This window comes from Nymphalis io, chromosome 7 (genome assembly GCF_905147045.1).
Source record: "Nymphalis io chromosome 7, ilAglIoxx1.1, whole genome shotgun sequence".
Lineage (NCBI taxonomy): Eukaryota > Metazoa > Arthropoda > Insecta > Lepidoptera > Nymphalidae > Nymphalis > Nymphalis io.
The window spans coordinates 10,490,591-10,509,206 of record NC_065894.1 but is presented as its reverse complement, the minus strand read 5'-3'; the positions used below and the strand labels follow the sequence as shown (position 1 = coordinate 10,509,206).

The following is an 18,616-nucleotide window of genomic DNA, read 5'->3' as shown; positions in this document are numbered from 1 at the left end:
TTTTAATCACTAGGCCATCACAGTTTTAATCGCTCCTTCAAGATATGATTTAGAATAATCCACTGACAATTTCATCATTATTGACACATGAAACAAATAACAAATATGTATTGATACGATCGACGGCTTGGTCACCCTACAAAAAGTAGAAATAGTTGAACCAACCACAGCAGGCTTTCAGTGACTTAAATGCCTCGAAACTGAACACACAGACCTTAACAGAATGAGCAACTCCGTGAAGCATACATAACAACATAGCCCTTAATTTTATAGCCATAAGGATGATAATTGTATATTTAAAAATCGCCTAGATTATTAGTGAATATAATTTTCAAAATGAATGCGTGGTCTGGAGGCGACTGTGATACGATGGGACCACCAGTAACTCGTAAGTTTATTATAAAAAATGTATTATTATAATAATTAAATTCTTTGCCCTCACGACTAAAAGCCATATAGGCCTGTCTGGGTAGGTACCACCCACTCATACATATCGCCAAACAGCAACAACTAGTATTGATGTGTTCCGGTTTGAAGGTTGAGTAATCCAGCGTAACATTAAGCACAAGGGACATAACATCCAAGTCTTGCCAACCTTTTGTCAAATGTAATGGATGCTTAATATTACTTACAGTAGCAAAGTCTATGGGCAGTGGTGACCACTTACCATCAGGTTACCTAAGGATTTGTCATGCCAGTGTACAGACTTTTTAGCGAGGTTCATAAGATTAACAAGGCGCAAAAGAGATTAATCGATAAAACAACACGGGCGTCAAAATATAGATCTGTACAATATCAAACAACATGCTAATCTATTTATTATATTTACTTTTAATAAAAAGAAAAATTAATAAAAGAATTAAGAGCGAACTGTCTGAAAAATGACCATAATATATTATATGCTGCATATATTTTACAATAAGGTAACAAAAACAAACAATTTCAAATTCGCAATATGCTAATTTGATCGCTTCTAAGTTTTCTAGATCAAATTCGCAATATGCTAATTTGATCTAGAAAACTTAGAAGCTTAGACAATATAAATAATTAATTATATTTATGTATTGTATGTATTGACATAAACAAAAATTCACCCATATTATTTTCAAAGTGACATCGACTATTTTAGCACCTTCAAGGGAGAGTAATAAGATTATATTTTTAGTAATTAAAAATTTTGTAAAAAGTAAGTAACTCTTATAGTAACAAAGGGTTATTCTATTCATTTATTAAGACTACAAGACGTTCCCAATAAATAATAGGAAAACGGTACACGGGAACTATTACGTTTCAGATCGATTTCGATAATAATTTGAAGTTTTATATCAGTCTGTCGAAATAATATACCGCTTCAATTGTTCAAATATAAGTCTAAGCAGGTCCAAGCATTGCTTATCACGGAACTAGATATAGTGATAATTACATTGCATTTAATGTTAATGGAAATTGTATTGAAATAACTATAAACAAACAAAAAAAAACATTTTGTATTATCATAAAGCCAGTAAAATTTCCGCACATGCTAAACACGTTCACAAAAGTTTTACCAGTATAATGTCATAGTTGAATATTATCATTGTATACTATCTGCTATTTTATGTATTAAAATTAAGTTGAAAAACCAAAGAGTCTCTCTGAAATACATGGTGTATTAACCATGCTGTCATTTACTTTATATAAAGTTGAAATTAAAAAAAGCGATTCCAGGAATTAAAGAGCTGACAGCTTAGGCGTCGTGATAGACTCTAGACTAGTTATGATTAATGTTTCTAACTTTATCACTATCGTTAGACAAAGGTCAAATCAATTAGAAGTCAATCTATCTTTCTAGGAAAGAATATAAAGCATTTAAAAACGTATAGGCTTTCTATACTTAACAGTTGAAAAACAGAAATGTCATTCTAACGATTTCTGACTTCTATCTTCTGAAATTCTAACTTCTAAAGTGTCCGATTTTATTTATTTGATAACCTATCTCGACTAGATCTAACTAATAGTTAAGTATTAAGTAATCATGGAAGAAGCATTCATACTCAAAAAATGAATCGTACTCACGGCTAGCGCCAGGTATTTTAAAATCAATATTACCTACGGTCAATCAATTTCATTTAGCACCAGTCGCAAGGTTTTAATCATTGAAGTCCATACTGGGTCCATAATAGTTCTATGCGTTTTTTATTATGTATAGTAATGATAAAAATAGCAACAAAATAATTATAATGAACGCACCCTCTAACACGTCTCAATGTTGAAATATTAAGCTAAATTTGTGTTACCTTTTATCTTAATTAAACCATTTTTTAAAAAGACCATCCTAAAAAATTCTTTCTATTGTCATTTTTTGTTAACTTTAGGCGCAGCAAGTGCTAATTCTACAATACCGCCTCTTAAAAATGGAAGTGATCTACGTGAAACGGGATATTTAATAGACGTCGGCTCCAGAACTGCTCGGTATTAAAACGAATACAATTCTTTTATAACATTATAAATTTGAGATATATCCAAAACATACCTACTGTTCAAGATCACTTAACATAAATTGTTTATTTGTACATTTCAGGTTTAGAAGAAAACATAAAAATAAAATTGTGTCTATCGTTTACTTCATTCTGATGTTACTTCTTTTGAGTATAGCTATTATAATGACAGTATTGTGTGAGTAATTAAATCACTTCTAGACGAAAATATTATAATGTCATAGCTTCATTATTACAGTATACGGCACGAGTAGATTATATGTATGTAGATTGAAATATTCTTTGTGTGATTTTCTTACGATGATTAGTATATAAATATTAATATTTGTAGATGTTAAGCAAAAAAACAATAAGCCTATTCCTATATGTCTTAGTAAAGAATGTCTGAGATCAGCTGCTAATCTTGCCTTATCAATGAACACTAAAGCACATCCATGCGAGGACTTCTATCAGGTAACTCTATAATCTAAATCATCTTAACTGCAAATTAAATGTTTAAATTGACAAACAATTTTGTATCAGTATGTTTGTGGCAATTGGGCGAAAGAACATCCTCGTCCTGATATATTCCAGTCTTATGATTGGTTCAGGGATAAGCAAACTAAGGTGTACGCAACTGTACGGGACTTTTTAAATAGAAATACAAGTGACTTACCACGGCCTGTGAATCAGGCCAAGGATGTGTATACTGCGTGTATGGACACAGGTAAAGCTAGAGGAATATATAAAATATTGACCGAGTTACACGATGCTTCAGCCAATACAATATAGGATTTGCTTTTATTTTAGAGACATTGGACAAACGTGGATTAAAACCAATTTTAAAAGTATTAGAATCATTAGGATTACCCGCTTATCCTACTTATATAAATGTAACAGAAGATACTGACTACTCAACATATGCTTTTGATTGGTTAGAAGCGGTAATAAACATTAAAATTCAATTAGGAATGGATGTTCTGATTGGCTTTGATATATTTACTGATCCTAAAAATTCGTCCATTTATAAACTCGTTATGGGATCTCCAGAAACAACTAATCCTTTTCCAAGGTAAAGCGAATAAATGATCTACTTTAAAAATAAACCGCTGCCATGATTACTTTCATTACGATATTTAAAAATGTTTTATTTCTTAAGTACTTAAGCGATTAGAGAATTTTATAAATTTTTATTCTCTATAGCATGCGCAACGAGAGAAAACGTCATATTGGTCAAAGAAATCTAGTAAGAAATAAGATCGAAAGATATAAAAATGATAAGATTGATGTCCTAGATATTAAAAGTTATAAAAAAATCGAAAATGAGGAAATCAATGAAGAAGATGAAAAAATAGCTCATGTTTCTAAACTGTATTATGCGGAACTTATAAAACTGTTTCTCATTGAAACTGCACCAAAAGATTCCAATTTAACTGAATTACAATTGGATCAGAATATTTTCCTGGCTGCAAATGACTATCATGATTTAAACGATGATATGTATGAGGTGAAAACTTATTGATATAATCCATTAATTGATTTTTTTTTGCCATAAAATTATAATAGTTCTCTATAATTATTTGAAAATTACAATCAAACATACTGCTAATTATGTTTTAGCTAGAAGCTAGTAATGATACGTCGAGTGAGGATGATGAATATTTAAATGTACCAGAATATACTGTTTATGAAATTCAAACACACACCGACATGATCGTTAGAGATAATAATGGAACAGCTGTACCTATTTGGAAACGATACTTAGAAGGTGTATTCAATATAAGTAATGTGAAACTGGATTTTGACAATGATAAAATTCTTATATCTGATCCTGATTTAATGTATATGGCACTCATGGCGGCATATCTGTCAAAAACTTCACCTGTTCTATTAGAACTTTACGTTTGGATTAAGGTATTAAATTCTAAACTAATTACAAAGTAACTTTTAAAATAGTTTTCTTTGATTAATGCATGTGAAGCGTCACACTCAATATATTTGACTCAAATTCTCAGGTGGTAGAAGTCATGGCAGCTCATACCACAACCGAGCTGCGAATACTATTTCAAAGATCATACGAAGCTCTTGGAAACCATGATTTATATACACCGCCTCGTAGCCAACAGTGCGCAAGTGCAGTCAATGAAATGCTAGGTATGGCTGTCTCGTATGCTATCGCTGATCCACGTTTCATCTATATTACTAAGCCTAAGGTTAGTTTAAGGTAGTTAATCCTTTAACTTTCTAATCAATTAATTACAAGTAAATGTTTAGTAAGTCGATGTTTTGTATTAATCGCTCCTTAATACAGATTGCTTTTTTTTAAATAAAAAGTACAGTACTGCCCATCTGATTAGAATTAAATTTTATTACTTCTATTCTTAATAATTACTATTTTCAATCTCTCTATTATGAATTAATATTTATTATTAAATTTTAGTTTGAAATAAATACAGGGTCCTTTACTAATAACGATTAATTTTAGTTATATCACAATGACATCAATTAAAATTATAGATCGAGGTAATGCTAAGTGAAATGAAAAATGCACTTGCCCATCTTGTGGGTCAAGCCAAATGGATGGACGACGATACAAAATTAGCAACATATCAAAAGATCATTGAAATGAAGACATTAGTAGGGTTTCCTGACTGGTTGTTTGATGCTGAAAAATTAGAAAAATATTATGAAGGAATCGAAGTGAATACCAAAACGCATTTGGAAAACTTAATTAATATAATACAAGTGAAAATAAAAAAGGCTCTCAACAAATTTCGGATCGGTAACAACGGAAGTTGGGCCACTGATCCCACAGAAGTGAATGCGTATCATACTTTTCAAGAAAACACAATAAGTAGGTAGCAAATTTTACAATAATTATTAACATTTCATCTAATATATGTATAACTACATATAGCTATAATTTCTCAATGACAAAACTTTGAAATTCTGGACGCAGCTGTGCCTTTAGTGATGTTACAACACCCATTCTTCGATTTAGGACTTGAGTATGTGGTATTTCGTTTTACGTTGTTTTAAATTTACATAGTCAAATATAGCTTACCTTTCATAACCTTACAATATTCTTTAACAAATAATATTATTATAATTTCAGTTCACTAAACTATGGCTCACTTGGTACTGTACTTGGACACGAAATAACTCACGGTTTTGACAATTTTGGTAAGATATACAACAAATTTGATATTACAGAACCTAAGAGTCATTAAAAGTTTAAATTTTCTATTATTTTTATTTTTTCGTATACTTAAACTATTTTTTATTCCCATGCATATATTTACAACGATAAAAAATATTATTTCACAGGCCGCTTGTTTGACAAAAATGGCAATTTATTGCCGTGGTGGTCGAATGACACCATAAATTCGTTTGTTAACAAAACGCAATGTTTTATTGATCAATATTCTTCCTACTACGTTCCAGAAATTGATCGACATGTAAGTAGTTAAAATATCAAAACAACAGTTTAGTTACTTATAGCTACTAAAGTGTAAGAGAATACCCAGTACTAAAATACTGAGCTCATTTAGGTGAGAATCATTCACTCGGTAGTTTTTCTAATTTTATTTTTTTCTAATTTTAATTAACTTTGTAATTGTACCTTCAAGGACATAACATTTATATTTGTGATTGATGAATCATAGAAGGCATCGGAAGTGGTTTGAATTCCTAACAATTTCAGTCTATAAAAGAGTAACTGACCACTTACCATCAGACGCCATATTGACACGAAAATTTTCAAAACCAAATAATAAGAAATATAATTTTATATTTTGTTAGATATGTAATAATTCCTTAATGTATTTGTAGGTAGATGGTAAAAAGACATTAGGGGAGAATATTGCAGACAACGGTGGAGTTCGGGAGGCACTGGCCGCACTCAGAGAACACCTTCGGAAGAATGGCCCCGAACCGAAACTTCCCGGCTTTGAACATTTAACATCTGAACAACTATTTTTTCTATCGTTTGGAAATGTAAGTATTTTTTTAAGCCTACGTCATATACTCACTTTTAAGAATTATTTCAAAGTATATTTCTTTATTTAAAACCTTAAATGTAGTTTTTAGAAAGGACAATATATTATGATTTTAAATACCTACTATACATTTAATTAATAATTAATAATCATTTACATAAAATTTAACATGGAAAATGACAGTTGAACCTGTCATACATGTCAACCATACATATAAAGGATTCTCGTTATGATTCAATTGATTCAATTACAGCTATGGTGCGGTGTTTCAACCAAAGATACATTAAAGGCAGATCTTGCTGATGAACATTCCCCACAGCAGTTCCGAGCACGCGGTGCGTTACAGAACAATGCTGACTTCGCTAGAATTTGGAACTGTCCACCAGGATCACCAATGAACCCTTCCAAAAAATGTATAATTTTCTAAAAAAAATATTTCTAAAAAAAATATTTCGTATGATGCAATTTTGTAATTAGAATTAGTTCTTTTTTTTTAGTAAATAGTTTTTTTTGTATTGAATAGGTTTGAAAAGAGACTCTACACAAGTCATTAATGAAAAAGAGCTTTTAAATTACATTCATTTTATTAAACAACGAAAAGACAATAATATAACATAAAAGAAACAAAAGTATTATACATATGTATATGTAGTTCCTATATTATTAGCAAGATACGAGTACGATAAAACACCGTGTTTTTAGTGGATTATCATAGCGAGTAAAAATATTCTTATTTTAAATTATTATTTATATTGTCTTATTTTGAAAATAACGTCAATATTGTAATAATATTAAACAGGCGTTGAATATATACAGCTTGAAATCTAGAAGTTAAGCTTAAATGATTTTAATTAATACTTGTAAATAATTAATGTGTGGTCTTAATGTTTTTATATTGATTGAAAAATAAAAAAAAATATATTATGAAACCAAGTTTGAAAGTTTTAATAAATTTATTTCAGGTATTAATAATCATTATAAATGAACTTGTACATTTTAAGGGGTTCTTAAAAAGATTAATATTAGTGGCTACTGATGATTTTGGAGTATCCAGATAAACCGCCAGAGTGACCGTAGCCAGATGAAATACCGTAGCCGGATGAAGAGACACCGTATCCGGATGAAATGAGACCAGACGAACCATGACCGTATGACAAACCACTTCCGTATGATAAGCCACCTCCGTATGACAAACCACTTCCGTATGATAAACCACCTCCGTAAGACAAACCACCAAGAGAGCCACCGATGCTAGAAATACCTGTTGATATTGGAACAGATGCAACTTGCTTTGCAACGACAACAGGCTGTGGTACAGCGACTGGTCTATCTACGACCACTGGATGCGGCACTGGGACGGGCCTGTCGACGTGCACAGGTACAGGCACATTGACTTGACGATCGACGTACACTGGGTGTGGAACGGGTACTTGACGGTCTACGTATACTGGTCTGTCTACTGGTACTTGCTTTTCAACCGTCACTGGGTACGGTACTGGTACCGATACTGGAACCTTGACCGGGTAAGGTACCTTCCTTTCATAGTACACAGGAACCTGTCTTGTTATTTCAACTGGTACTCTATGAACAACTGGTACTGGTCTGTCGACTGGTACTGGTACTGGAACTCTTACTGGGTATGGGACTTGACGGTCGACCGGTACTGGAACGGGAACTTGTACTGGGACCTGAACATCCCTGGTGATTGTCCGGGTAATAAATCTAGGTACTTCTTGACGAAGAATGACTGGATTTGGTTGTACTGAGACGGAAGTTTGTACTTGGGGCGCGACAGCAACAGCCGGGGCAGCGACCGCCACTGCAGGGCCAGCACCGACTGCTATTCCAGAACCAACACCGACTCCGATTCCAGCGCCACCTCCGATTCCGATTCCAGCGCCACCTCCGAATCCTATGCCTGATCCGCCACCATATCCTATTCCCGAAATACCTCCGAGGCCAATTGACGAAGACAAACCGGAACCGATACCAATTCCGTGAGATAATCCAGAACCGATGCTGATTCCATGCGATAAACCAGAACCGATACCGATTCCGTGAGATAATCCTGAAGATACGTATCCATGACCAGAGGAAATAATGCCTCTCTTAGCGGGCTTTCCTGCAGGCTCGTCTTTGATTCCGTTCTCAAGAAGTTCTGACACCTTTGATTTCTTATCGACCTCCTTGGCTGATAAGCTGCTTGCTACAAGCAGCATCTGAAAAAAAAAATTAATCATATAAAGTTTTAATCAAAATAAAAACATTTAAAATCGGTATTTTTAGTGTAAAGAGTTCCATTATATATTCCTGGAAAGGTTAATAAAAAAACACCTCTAGCGAGTCAATAAAATACCGTGAATGCTCTGCATACTTGACACATAAGGCGCTTACAGTTTTTTCTATCGATCTAAAAAGTATTTACTAGCACGCCAATGACGCAATCTTAACAATATATATTAAGAATCGTCTACAAGGATGATTTTGATATTTGTCTATATATATATTATACTATATTAGTACAGAATGGGTAATAATAATAAATAGATAACTTTGGATGATAATTATAAACAAATCTTTAATATCCATAAAACGAATGCACAAATCTATTACCTGACATAAGTATATGAGTTTTTTAGTTAGAGTGGGTAGCCACTGTTACATTAATAATTCTACTGCCATAATAACAATGGTTTTGTTATTCGAAGGGTAAGTAAGCCAATCTTTTGGATTGATGGATTATTTTTCGTCAAGATATGGTCCAATATATTTGACTCGAATGAAAATTTTGATTAAAGATTATAATTTTTTTTCTAGGTTGTAACAATGGCCTTAAAGTGAACAGTTCTATGCAGTACTATAGATCAATGTCTGCTTGTGTGCTGGGTCAAGGCGAAGTCCGATTAACTATCAAGGTACGAATACAGTTTCGCTTGTAATAATGATAAGCATTTTTCTGTTACTATATATAAATGTTCAATATCTATTTCATTTCTTATTATAATTGTGTTCATTTATCATTAACATTTTGACAATTAAACATACATATATTGTGTGCGATCTGTCTATCTAATCTGATATAATGTGACATATATTTTACTATTATAATTTGAAAGTTACTTTATAATAACGATTAAAAGTATATTTCGCAAATAGCCACTTCTAAACAGCAATATTTAGTACTATTGTGTATTTCTTACAGCGCCAATGTCTATGAGCAATGGTGACCACATACCACAGATGGCCTATTTGACCGTCCGCCTACCTATTTTTAATATATAAGAAAAATCAATGCTATAATAAGCTTCTAGTTCTATGAACTACGCAACAACATATAATAGTTGCTATAATTATCAAAATATGTCTCATAACTTACGTAACATTAACATTAAACATGTTACTAAATTCAACTTAATTTAGATTCTAGACCCTTGTACACGGAAGCTAGGCTGTTTATTTCAACGCATGTCCTAGATCTGTCATAAAGGTATATTACCTAGGTTTTTATCTCGAAATTATGAGATGCTTAATTATTACGCTGCAATATTTAATTAGATAATATTATTTATATATTATTGAAGTGAAAATATATTTTTACTTATTCTTCATGTTTATATGTATATTCGTAAAATGTTTTGTAATATACACTTCTATTTAGTGTGTAAACTCCTGTTCTCATCAGATATTTTTTCTGACTCTTGTAATAAAACTAATGTCAAAGTTCTTATTATCCATTTATTCTTTACTCATAAAGCACCGGTACGGGAAACGCACTCAAGACTACGATCTATTTAACGCTCTGAAGTGCCAAAAGCCTTTCCCATCCTAAGACACCGTAAATAACATTAATGTGCATTTTTTTATTTATATTATCATTGGTTAACTGTCACAGCTGGGAAAATGTCCCGTCTCCTTTTATAAAGGATAGAGCTTATAATATCGCATTGTTCCAGCCCGGGTTGGTGGTAAAAGATATCTCGGAATATTTTTTTTTACCGCCGAGCATTTGAAGAATTATACACATATGCAAAATCATTGGTGTTTGTCCGAATTGGAGCCCGCGATCTTCGCTTTATATCCATCGTTCTATCCACCAACCTATTTTTATTTTATTTTTTATTTTATTTATTTGGGAAACATACAGCATAATATAATACATAAAATTTAGTAACAAAATAAATTTCACTTAAGCCAACAAAGTTTCCATTTATACAAACAAACATGGAGTGAACCTAACGATAACAAGTTATTTAACAATTTATTAAGATATATGAATAAAGTATTAAAAATAATTTAAAACAGAAAAAAAAAAACGATAAGTATATTACTGACAAATACAGTTTTTTAGAGCTTCTTTGAACTTAAATAAATTTTCGTTAAATATATCTATACTAGTGTAGCGTTTATTATGATTGTCACATGCTCTTACTAAAAAGCGATTTTTAGCATAGTTCGTTCTACAAGCAATTATTATATATTGCAACTCTTCTCCTAATGATATAATTACAAATCACTATAAAAACTTTTATGTAACGCTACTAAACGCTACTAACTTAAGTTAAATAATATAACTTAATGTATCCTGCACACACAGACGCCAAGGAAATGATGTAACGAAGGCTTCTCGTACCAACATGCTCATTTAGGTTATTTAATGTTAAATCGTATTTTATCACTGCAAAATTCTAATCAAGTTTCCAGTATCGATTAAAATAATTGTAATTAGTTTAGAATTTCCTTACATATGATGATTTTTTTCTATTACTTAATGCATCTTGAAACTAGTTATATTCGTGTTACTTTTAAAGTAATTTTGTGTATGCAAATATACTATATAATGCTAGAAATAAATATAACTAGACTAAATAATTAAACATTATTATCGTAAAATGAATTTCTTTTGTGCGCTAAACATTAAAAAAATACAATAGATATCTTTTATCATTCATTAACCCTTGAAAAGTATGTATAACTATCATCACCAGTCCAATTGGAAGAAGAAAAACAAAATATCAATCAATAAACCGCCGCTTAAGAGCAATAACGAATTATCAGTGATGTCAGTCAGATTATATTAATTTAACTTATTTTGTATTAAAAAAAATTGTAAACAAAAATGTATGATACTGAGACAAAATTTCGTTAATTTCATAAATCTATTGTGAAAACATGAAACCGTTTTATATAAAAGTTTTCTATCAAAATCTTTTTCATCTCCTAATGATGAATTTATGATACAAATGCGCATAGAAGGCCTATAAATACTGTACGATATATTTTGAGCAAATGATTTCCAACATGGCGGCAAATACAAGTCGAATTCAGTGATATGTTTTAATAAATAATTAACAGTTTTATTAGAGTTAAAAAAAATTAAACTTTAAAGAGATGATTGAATAACAAACTCACACTTTCGCCTTTAAAATATTTAAAATATTATTGGTATTGCGTGATAAATACTAACACAAATACAATATGAACAAAAAATCGAATGTAACGCCTTATATGTTTACACAGATGATTTATTAGAATAGGAAGATAGTCACGGACTATTGGTATAATAAATGATATAATTACGTGTTCGAATTTCGAATTATGTATCTACATGAAAATCTAAATGACTACAATTTTTCATAATGACGCGCTTTATTAACCACCTGTCATCGTTCCGGCCGTATAACGATTTTCGATAAATGCTATTAATGTAAAATTTGATAACGGTGTTCTATTTTTAAAAATAAATATTTTTGAGATGGACAAAACCGTAGTAGACGTGTATATGTATCAGCGGAATACAGCTCATCACGAGATCTAAACTATCCGCCCGATTGACTTCAAATTTGTCACTCGTTCCCCAAAGTAGACGCTTACCAAGAACGGATTTTACGAAAATCCTGTCCAAAATACATTTATCTCCTTATCTATCTCTGCGAAGCCGATACGATGATGACACGAATGTACATACTAAGACTTGTATTATGTATAACATAATATTGAATTAAAAAAAATAATGTCTTAAAATTATAGAAGTATAAAGACCGATTTGAATCGAAACTTAATTTCGTAGCAGTAACACATTTTCCATTACTTTAAATATTAAAAAGCATACTGATTTTTATTTAATTAAGCTAACACGGATTGCTAGTAATATTCTGTTGTTTTTACCTTTAATAACATTATGTAGATTAGTCATAGATGGTACTTATCTATATAAATAATTGAAATAGAAGCGTTCAATATTAGTACCTATTTTTGTCAGTTTGTCATAAAGTAATATTCAAAAATGGTATGATATGAATAATTCGATTATTATAAGAAGTATTCTAATGTTCCATTTAGTCTTTATTCCATCAAATCTGTTATCTATCAAAAGTTATAACAACTTAAATTTCACGTACATTTTTATTCCACAAATTTAAAGCGTAGAACCGTGCGGTACTGCTTGTTATAATTACAAATCAATAATAATTAATTGTCATTACGTGAATAACTAATGTCATGTGGTCCAAATATGATTGCAAGTGGCAGAAAGGCACGATTGCCGTGGCCTACTTCACTAAAATCTTGTAAACAATGTTTGATTTTTCTTCTTTGACGCTGTTAAAAATAACGTAAAAGTATTTAAGTCGCAAATATATAATGTAAATTATATAACGTACATATAGTATATAACTCCCTATCCCATACTTCCCTATTCCTTAAATGAATTTGAACCAAGAGTAAGAAATCAAATACCCAATGAGATTAATCCTGCTACTGTTGTTTTCGTAGAAGACATTTTTGTTGTTGAACTATGAGGGCCTAATAAGGCAGAGAGAAAGGGTAGTCCTATTTTTGTTTTAAATTCAATATAGTCTCCGACTCGGTTTAAAAATAAGCACAATAATAACAATATCACAAAAAATCCTTTAAGGGAGTAACTCAAAGCACAAGGAACACCCACCCAAGTATAAGAAACATTTTAAGCTATATACACATACATAAACAATTGATATAAATAAATTACAGCTTCTTTACTTAGCTAAGATAAAAATAAACATACCATAAAAAAGTGAATCGCTGCCATTTTGAGATAAAATTAAACTCCTTTATCCCGTCTCACCAAATCACATTACTTTTTAACAGATTATATATAAACTATCGACCGATCGACGTGATACCTGGTGTCAGTCTAGTTCCCTAACAGTGCGTACTGCTTTATATAGTACAAGCCCAACATATGCACCCAAAACGACTTTTCAATATCTCATCGTCAAAGGGTGGGCTATCAGAACGATTCACGCGATTATCGCCCTTATTTTGAAATCTGTAAGAACGTCTATATAACGTAGCATATATCACCAACCCAAGCTACAAGCATCTCGGTAATAGTTAGTTAATTATACAGAAATCAACTTGTTTTCGTAAGGAAAAGCGTTTTTAAATTGGACATCTCTCGTATATCTGACTTGTCTAATAAACCTTATATAGTCCAGATTCACTTTTTGCTTAATTATATAATAATGTCGTTTTTTATAAAATAAAATTAAGTAAAATAAAGATTAGACCGCTATTTATTACATATTGTGTTATTCTTAAGGTGAATTGTTTTGCTAGCTTTGTGCAGCTCCATTTAAATAAATACCCAATACCTATCCAAAATTTCATAACCGCAATTATCTTGCTGTGTTGCAGTTTGAATGGTGAGTGAGCCAGTTTCATTACAGGACAAATAACGCAGTGAGTAAGAAGCCGAATATGCTTTAAACACTACCAATGTGGGGCAAGGTAGCACAATAACTCAAGGGGTACGGTAAAAAAGCCATAATATTTCTACCTATATCTAATAAAATATTTGAACATGTAACGCTGATTTGTTAAGTAGCCGAGCCGTCATCTTATTGCTGTTGTCAGTTTTTAGTTTAAAGCCAGCAAAATTCTAAATATCTGATTTTAATAATTTCGCAGTTTTTTACTAACTATTTTTATATAATATGTTATAATTAGATAACATTTTCGTCTTGGTGAGTGTAAATTTTTCAAAATTTTCTTGCATATTTCTCATAATTTTTCACATAGTCAGTTAACCGTATCTATAACCTCAACAATTTTTTATATGTATTATTTAATTTATTAAAGAATACATATAAAAAAACAAAACAAAATTTAACTGTGTCCGATGAGTACCTAAAGGTGAACAAAGGTAAACGGGGCACATTGAAACATGTTTCAATATACTCCTTTAATCCCTATTTTTCTTGTGAGCACTTCCAACCTTTTTTTATCGCTGGAAAAACGCATTACGCATTTCACCCACGGAAACAGTTGAGGGGTATGTGGAACTCACCGATGTCCAAGGCGCCGAGTGTGCCTCGAACATCGGAATACCCCCTAAAAAACCAGCGGTACCCTTTCAGTCTTAACGAGGAGCGCCACGGGATCGCTTGCTCATGCTACCGTGACGCTCTGACGAGCACATCTAACAAAACGTAACCTACATTTTAAAATCATTATTTTCATATATTTTTATAAAACGAAAAAAATACTGTTTCAAAAGAATATATAGAATTAGTTTTACCCACGCAAAGTTCTTCCCGGAAGACAAAACTTGCTCGGATAAATATTATTTATTGAATAAAAAGTTTGAGTGAATATTATAGTATAATTTCTGTCGAGTCAAGCGACGTATTTGCCCTTACTAGGCTTATTTATTATAACTTACGCTTCAAGTTGTTATTTCATGTGTTTACTGCAAAATCAATTTCGGAGAATTTTGGAGAAGGAGAAGAAGAACAATGACTAAAACCGAAATAAACCCGTTTGCGCTAGCTACCACGTGCCTCGGACTTTCACATAAATAACTTTACAAGCATCAATTTGTTTTATTATTTTCGTAATAATTAAATCATAATAAAATATATGAGGGCAACTAAACTTTAAATAGCAAAAAAATATTGCAACAATATATACATGCTATGATAGCATTAGCTGGGGAAAATTTAATGCCGTAACTGTAGAGGAATTGATAAATATTTATCTACATGCTATTGAAGAGGAAAAATAATTATAGGGTAGAGACGAGACCATATCATAATAATATCGAATTATCATTAGCGTAAATTATTTATCGGATGAACACGAGGATGAGGATGACTACGAAATGTCTGGAATTGAAGGAATTCATAATTAAAAATATATATTATTATATATTATAATTAAAATTGAGACGTTTTTTGTAGTGGAGCACTGTCAACACAAAATAAATAAACAATTTTTATTTTTGTATTTTTTTTTTTTATAGGTACTTAAAATATTAAGTACCTATAAAAAAAATACAGTGCTCCACTACAAAAAACGTCTCAAAGCTGATTTTGCTGTATCGTCATTGAATTTTCAGCCCTTCTATTATGTTATACATGTTGTAGTTTTAGCAGCTTATATAAAACTCATAATAAAAAATTGAACAATTATGAATGTGCTTGCAAAACAAGTATTCCAAGAATAGAGAGAATAGAGAATTCCAAGATTCTCATAGGGTCTGAGAGTATAAATTTCTCTATATGACAGTTTAATTAAGGCCGTAAAATGGCTTACAAATGCAACCAAGGGAAATCAAATCAAATCCAAATCGAACAATCATAACACGAATGCGTTCAAAAATCCAAATGACAAGTGATTTAAACTAACAGTAAGTTATTGTGTCATTTAGGATTTCAACCTTACCACCGATAAGAAATATACCTATAGGGATATGTAGGGAATATAGGAAATATAGGGATAATAAACTCCTCGGAACTGCTGGCTGCCACATATGTACCAACCCATGATGTGGACGCTCTGGATGTGGGACTTTAACAGGCTGTTACTTATGATATCTATACTTGGTGGCTTTGTGCAAGTCCGTCGCATGTAAACAATTGTTAATGTTTCTTACAATGTCTATGGACAGTGGTGACCACTTACCATCATATAAAATGAGTAGAAAAAATCAGTCGTATATTTAATAGGCATAATTCATTCGTAATCTTTTTCTCTAATTATTATAAATTAAACTTTTCGATTTGGATCAGTATAAGATATTTAATAATATTTTAGAATAAACACATGAAAAAAAGTGTGCGTGCGTTAAGATTTTATTAGCACAGTTCGTTACTTTCATGTAACGACGGCGGATATTATATTCGATTAATATATTTTTTTTTTATTAACATATCGAATTGATAATTAATATAACATTTACAATAATAAATCAGAGTTAACAGCAGAGCTGGCCCAGTGGTTTGAAGGCTTGAATCAACTAACGATTGCGGATTCAAGCCCTGATTCAAGCCCTGCGAACTGAATTGATATGTCGTTCTTAGCGGTGAAGAAAATCATAGTGAGGAAACAACCATATGTCTAATTTCATTGAAATTCTGCCATATATTTATCAACCAACCCGCATTTTAGGAGCATGGTGGAATAAGCTCAAATCCTCAAGAGAACAAAATGTGCATATTTGTCCTAAAATTAATCATTAACCTTACGACTCATTTTACAAGTATTAAGTTCATTTGGAATGTAGCTATGTTTATCTGAAGTTGAACTAAATTCTTCGATATTTCTGGTTAATGAAAATTCCTCCTCAAGACTTCAGTTTATTAATAAGCAACACGTTCTTCAACTTCTACTGTAATTAATGAAGTGCAATCAAGTTAGGTGTGTCGGCCATTTATGGCAGAAATATATATCATCATAAGCAACATGACCTACAAATTATGCATTTGATATTCTATAATTTGTTACTATAAGCCTTTAATGGATCATTACTACATCCATGAGACTGACTCGTTGCTCTCGTGGCTAGCTTAGCTGTATATCTCAAGGCCCTGGTTTCAAACCTGAAGTTTGAACCTGAAGTTAATCAAAGTTATTGGATTTTTCTGTCACAAAATTCTCAGTAGTAACCTGGCCAGAGAGAAGGTCTGGAAGTTGGCAGTGTTAGTTCTCCCGTTTTTATAAAAGCACGTAAAGCTATAGTCATGCTCTTCTATTCCTTCATTGTCCTTTTCCGGTCGTTTCGAATTTACCGTCTCATCCCATATGATCATGAGTAGATACTCATGATCATATGGGATGAGCACAAGATTGTGCACTATAATATATCTGGATGCCGTAATCCAAATCGGTTAAAAGGATCCATGGCCTCCAGCTTACAACACAAATGTAGGCCATTGTATTTAAAAAAAAAACTTTTATTTGACACATGTCAGTCTCTTCCTTACAGTTTTCCTATATGAATTATTATTCTAAAAGTGAATGACTACAACGTCCAAATTAATTTAAAAAGCCTAAGGTATTAGAAAATTGATGTTTATAATATTAAAATAAAAATCTGTAATGTCTCACTTGGCAAAGGAGATAGTCCTTATTCCCATTAAATAAAAGTCACAGATTATTTCAACCACGCTCCTTCATGGTTTTTTTTAAACATATATACTAGCGCTTGACTGTTATCACACCTGATAGAAAGTGAAGATACAATTTAAGGTGTAGAGCGCTTGCCAAGAAGATGTCTATTCACTCTTGACTTGAAATTACCCATAATGTAGGTGGTGGGGAAAACGGAGGTCGGGAGGCTATTCCAGACCTTAGCGGTGGTATCAGAAACGAGGAAGCAAATCGTTTCGTACGTGTTTTGAAGACGTCAACTACAAACGGGTGCAGATCTTTTCGATGCCTCGCAGTTTTGTGGTAAAATGATGGGACTGATTTCATGCGACAAATTCTGAACCCTCTCAATGTTTTCCTTCAGTGTCGAGCGCAACATGGATTACAAGCAGATTAAGTATGTGAAAATTTAGTGTTATTTGCCCGGAATTTTAATTTAGTGTTAATTTTGAAAAATAATAGTGTTATAGCAACCCACGACTTCAGCTAAGTCATCCTGGCCTTAGAATTATATTGTTTTTTTATTTTCTCCCTCAAAATATTTATTACACAAGTCATAATAGGAATTTTACAGAAGAAAAATGTGTACATGAATTTAATCACTGATTTGATGACACCAAATCGATTAAATCTTTTGGCAATTATCGAATATTGTCGTCAAAATAATTCCATCACAAAAGAAACATCTGAGAAAACGTTTGATAAGGGCTGAGAAATCTCATAAAGTCTATAACAAGACATAAGATTACCTAG

General features: G+C 31.8%; 2 protein-coding genes across 2 annotated transcripts; one reads left to right on the top strand and one right to left on the bottom strand.

Annotated features, from left to right (window-relative positions):
* Positions 1 to 333: 333 nt before the first annotated feature.
* Positions 334 to 6,881, top strand: LOC126769454 (phosphate-regulating neutral endopeptidase PHEX). The gene is made up of 14 exons (XM_050488265.1): positions 334 to 388; positions 2,355 to 2,451; positions 2,561 to 2,655; positions 2,809 to 2,930; positions 3,000 to 3,183; positions 3,267 to 3,528; positions 3,660 to 3,963; positions 4,077 to 4,370; positions 4,472 to 4,669; positions 4,974 to 5,098; positions 5,572 to 5,639; positions 5,784 to 5,914; positions 6,288 to 6,452; positions 6,708 to 6,881. The coding sequence occupies exons 1-14, from the start codon at positions 337 to 339 to the stop codon at positions 6,879 to 6,881; spliced, it is 2,271 nt and encodes a 756-aa protein (XP_050344222.1). The 5' UTR covers positions 334 to 336.
* Positions 6,882 to 7,420: 539 nt separating this feature from the next.
* LOC126769493 (tetra-peptide repeat homeobox protein 1-like) lies at positions 7,421 to 13,542 on the bottom strand. Its single transcript, XM_050488345.1, has 2 exons — positions 13,497 to 13,542; positions 7,421 to 8,673 (listed from the first exon to the last, which is right to left on the bottom strand). The coding sequence occupies exons 1-2, from the start codon at positions 13,518 to 13,520 to the stop codon at positions 7,477 to 7,479; spliced, it is 1,221 nt and encodes a 406-aa protein (XP_050344302.1). The 5' UTR covers positions 13,521 to 13,542; the 3' UTR covers positions 7,421 to 7,476.
* Positions 13,543 to 18,616: the final 5,074 nt, after the last annotated feature.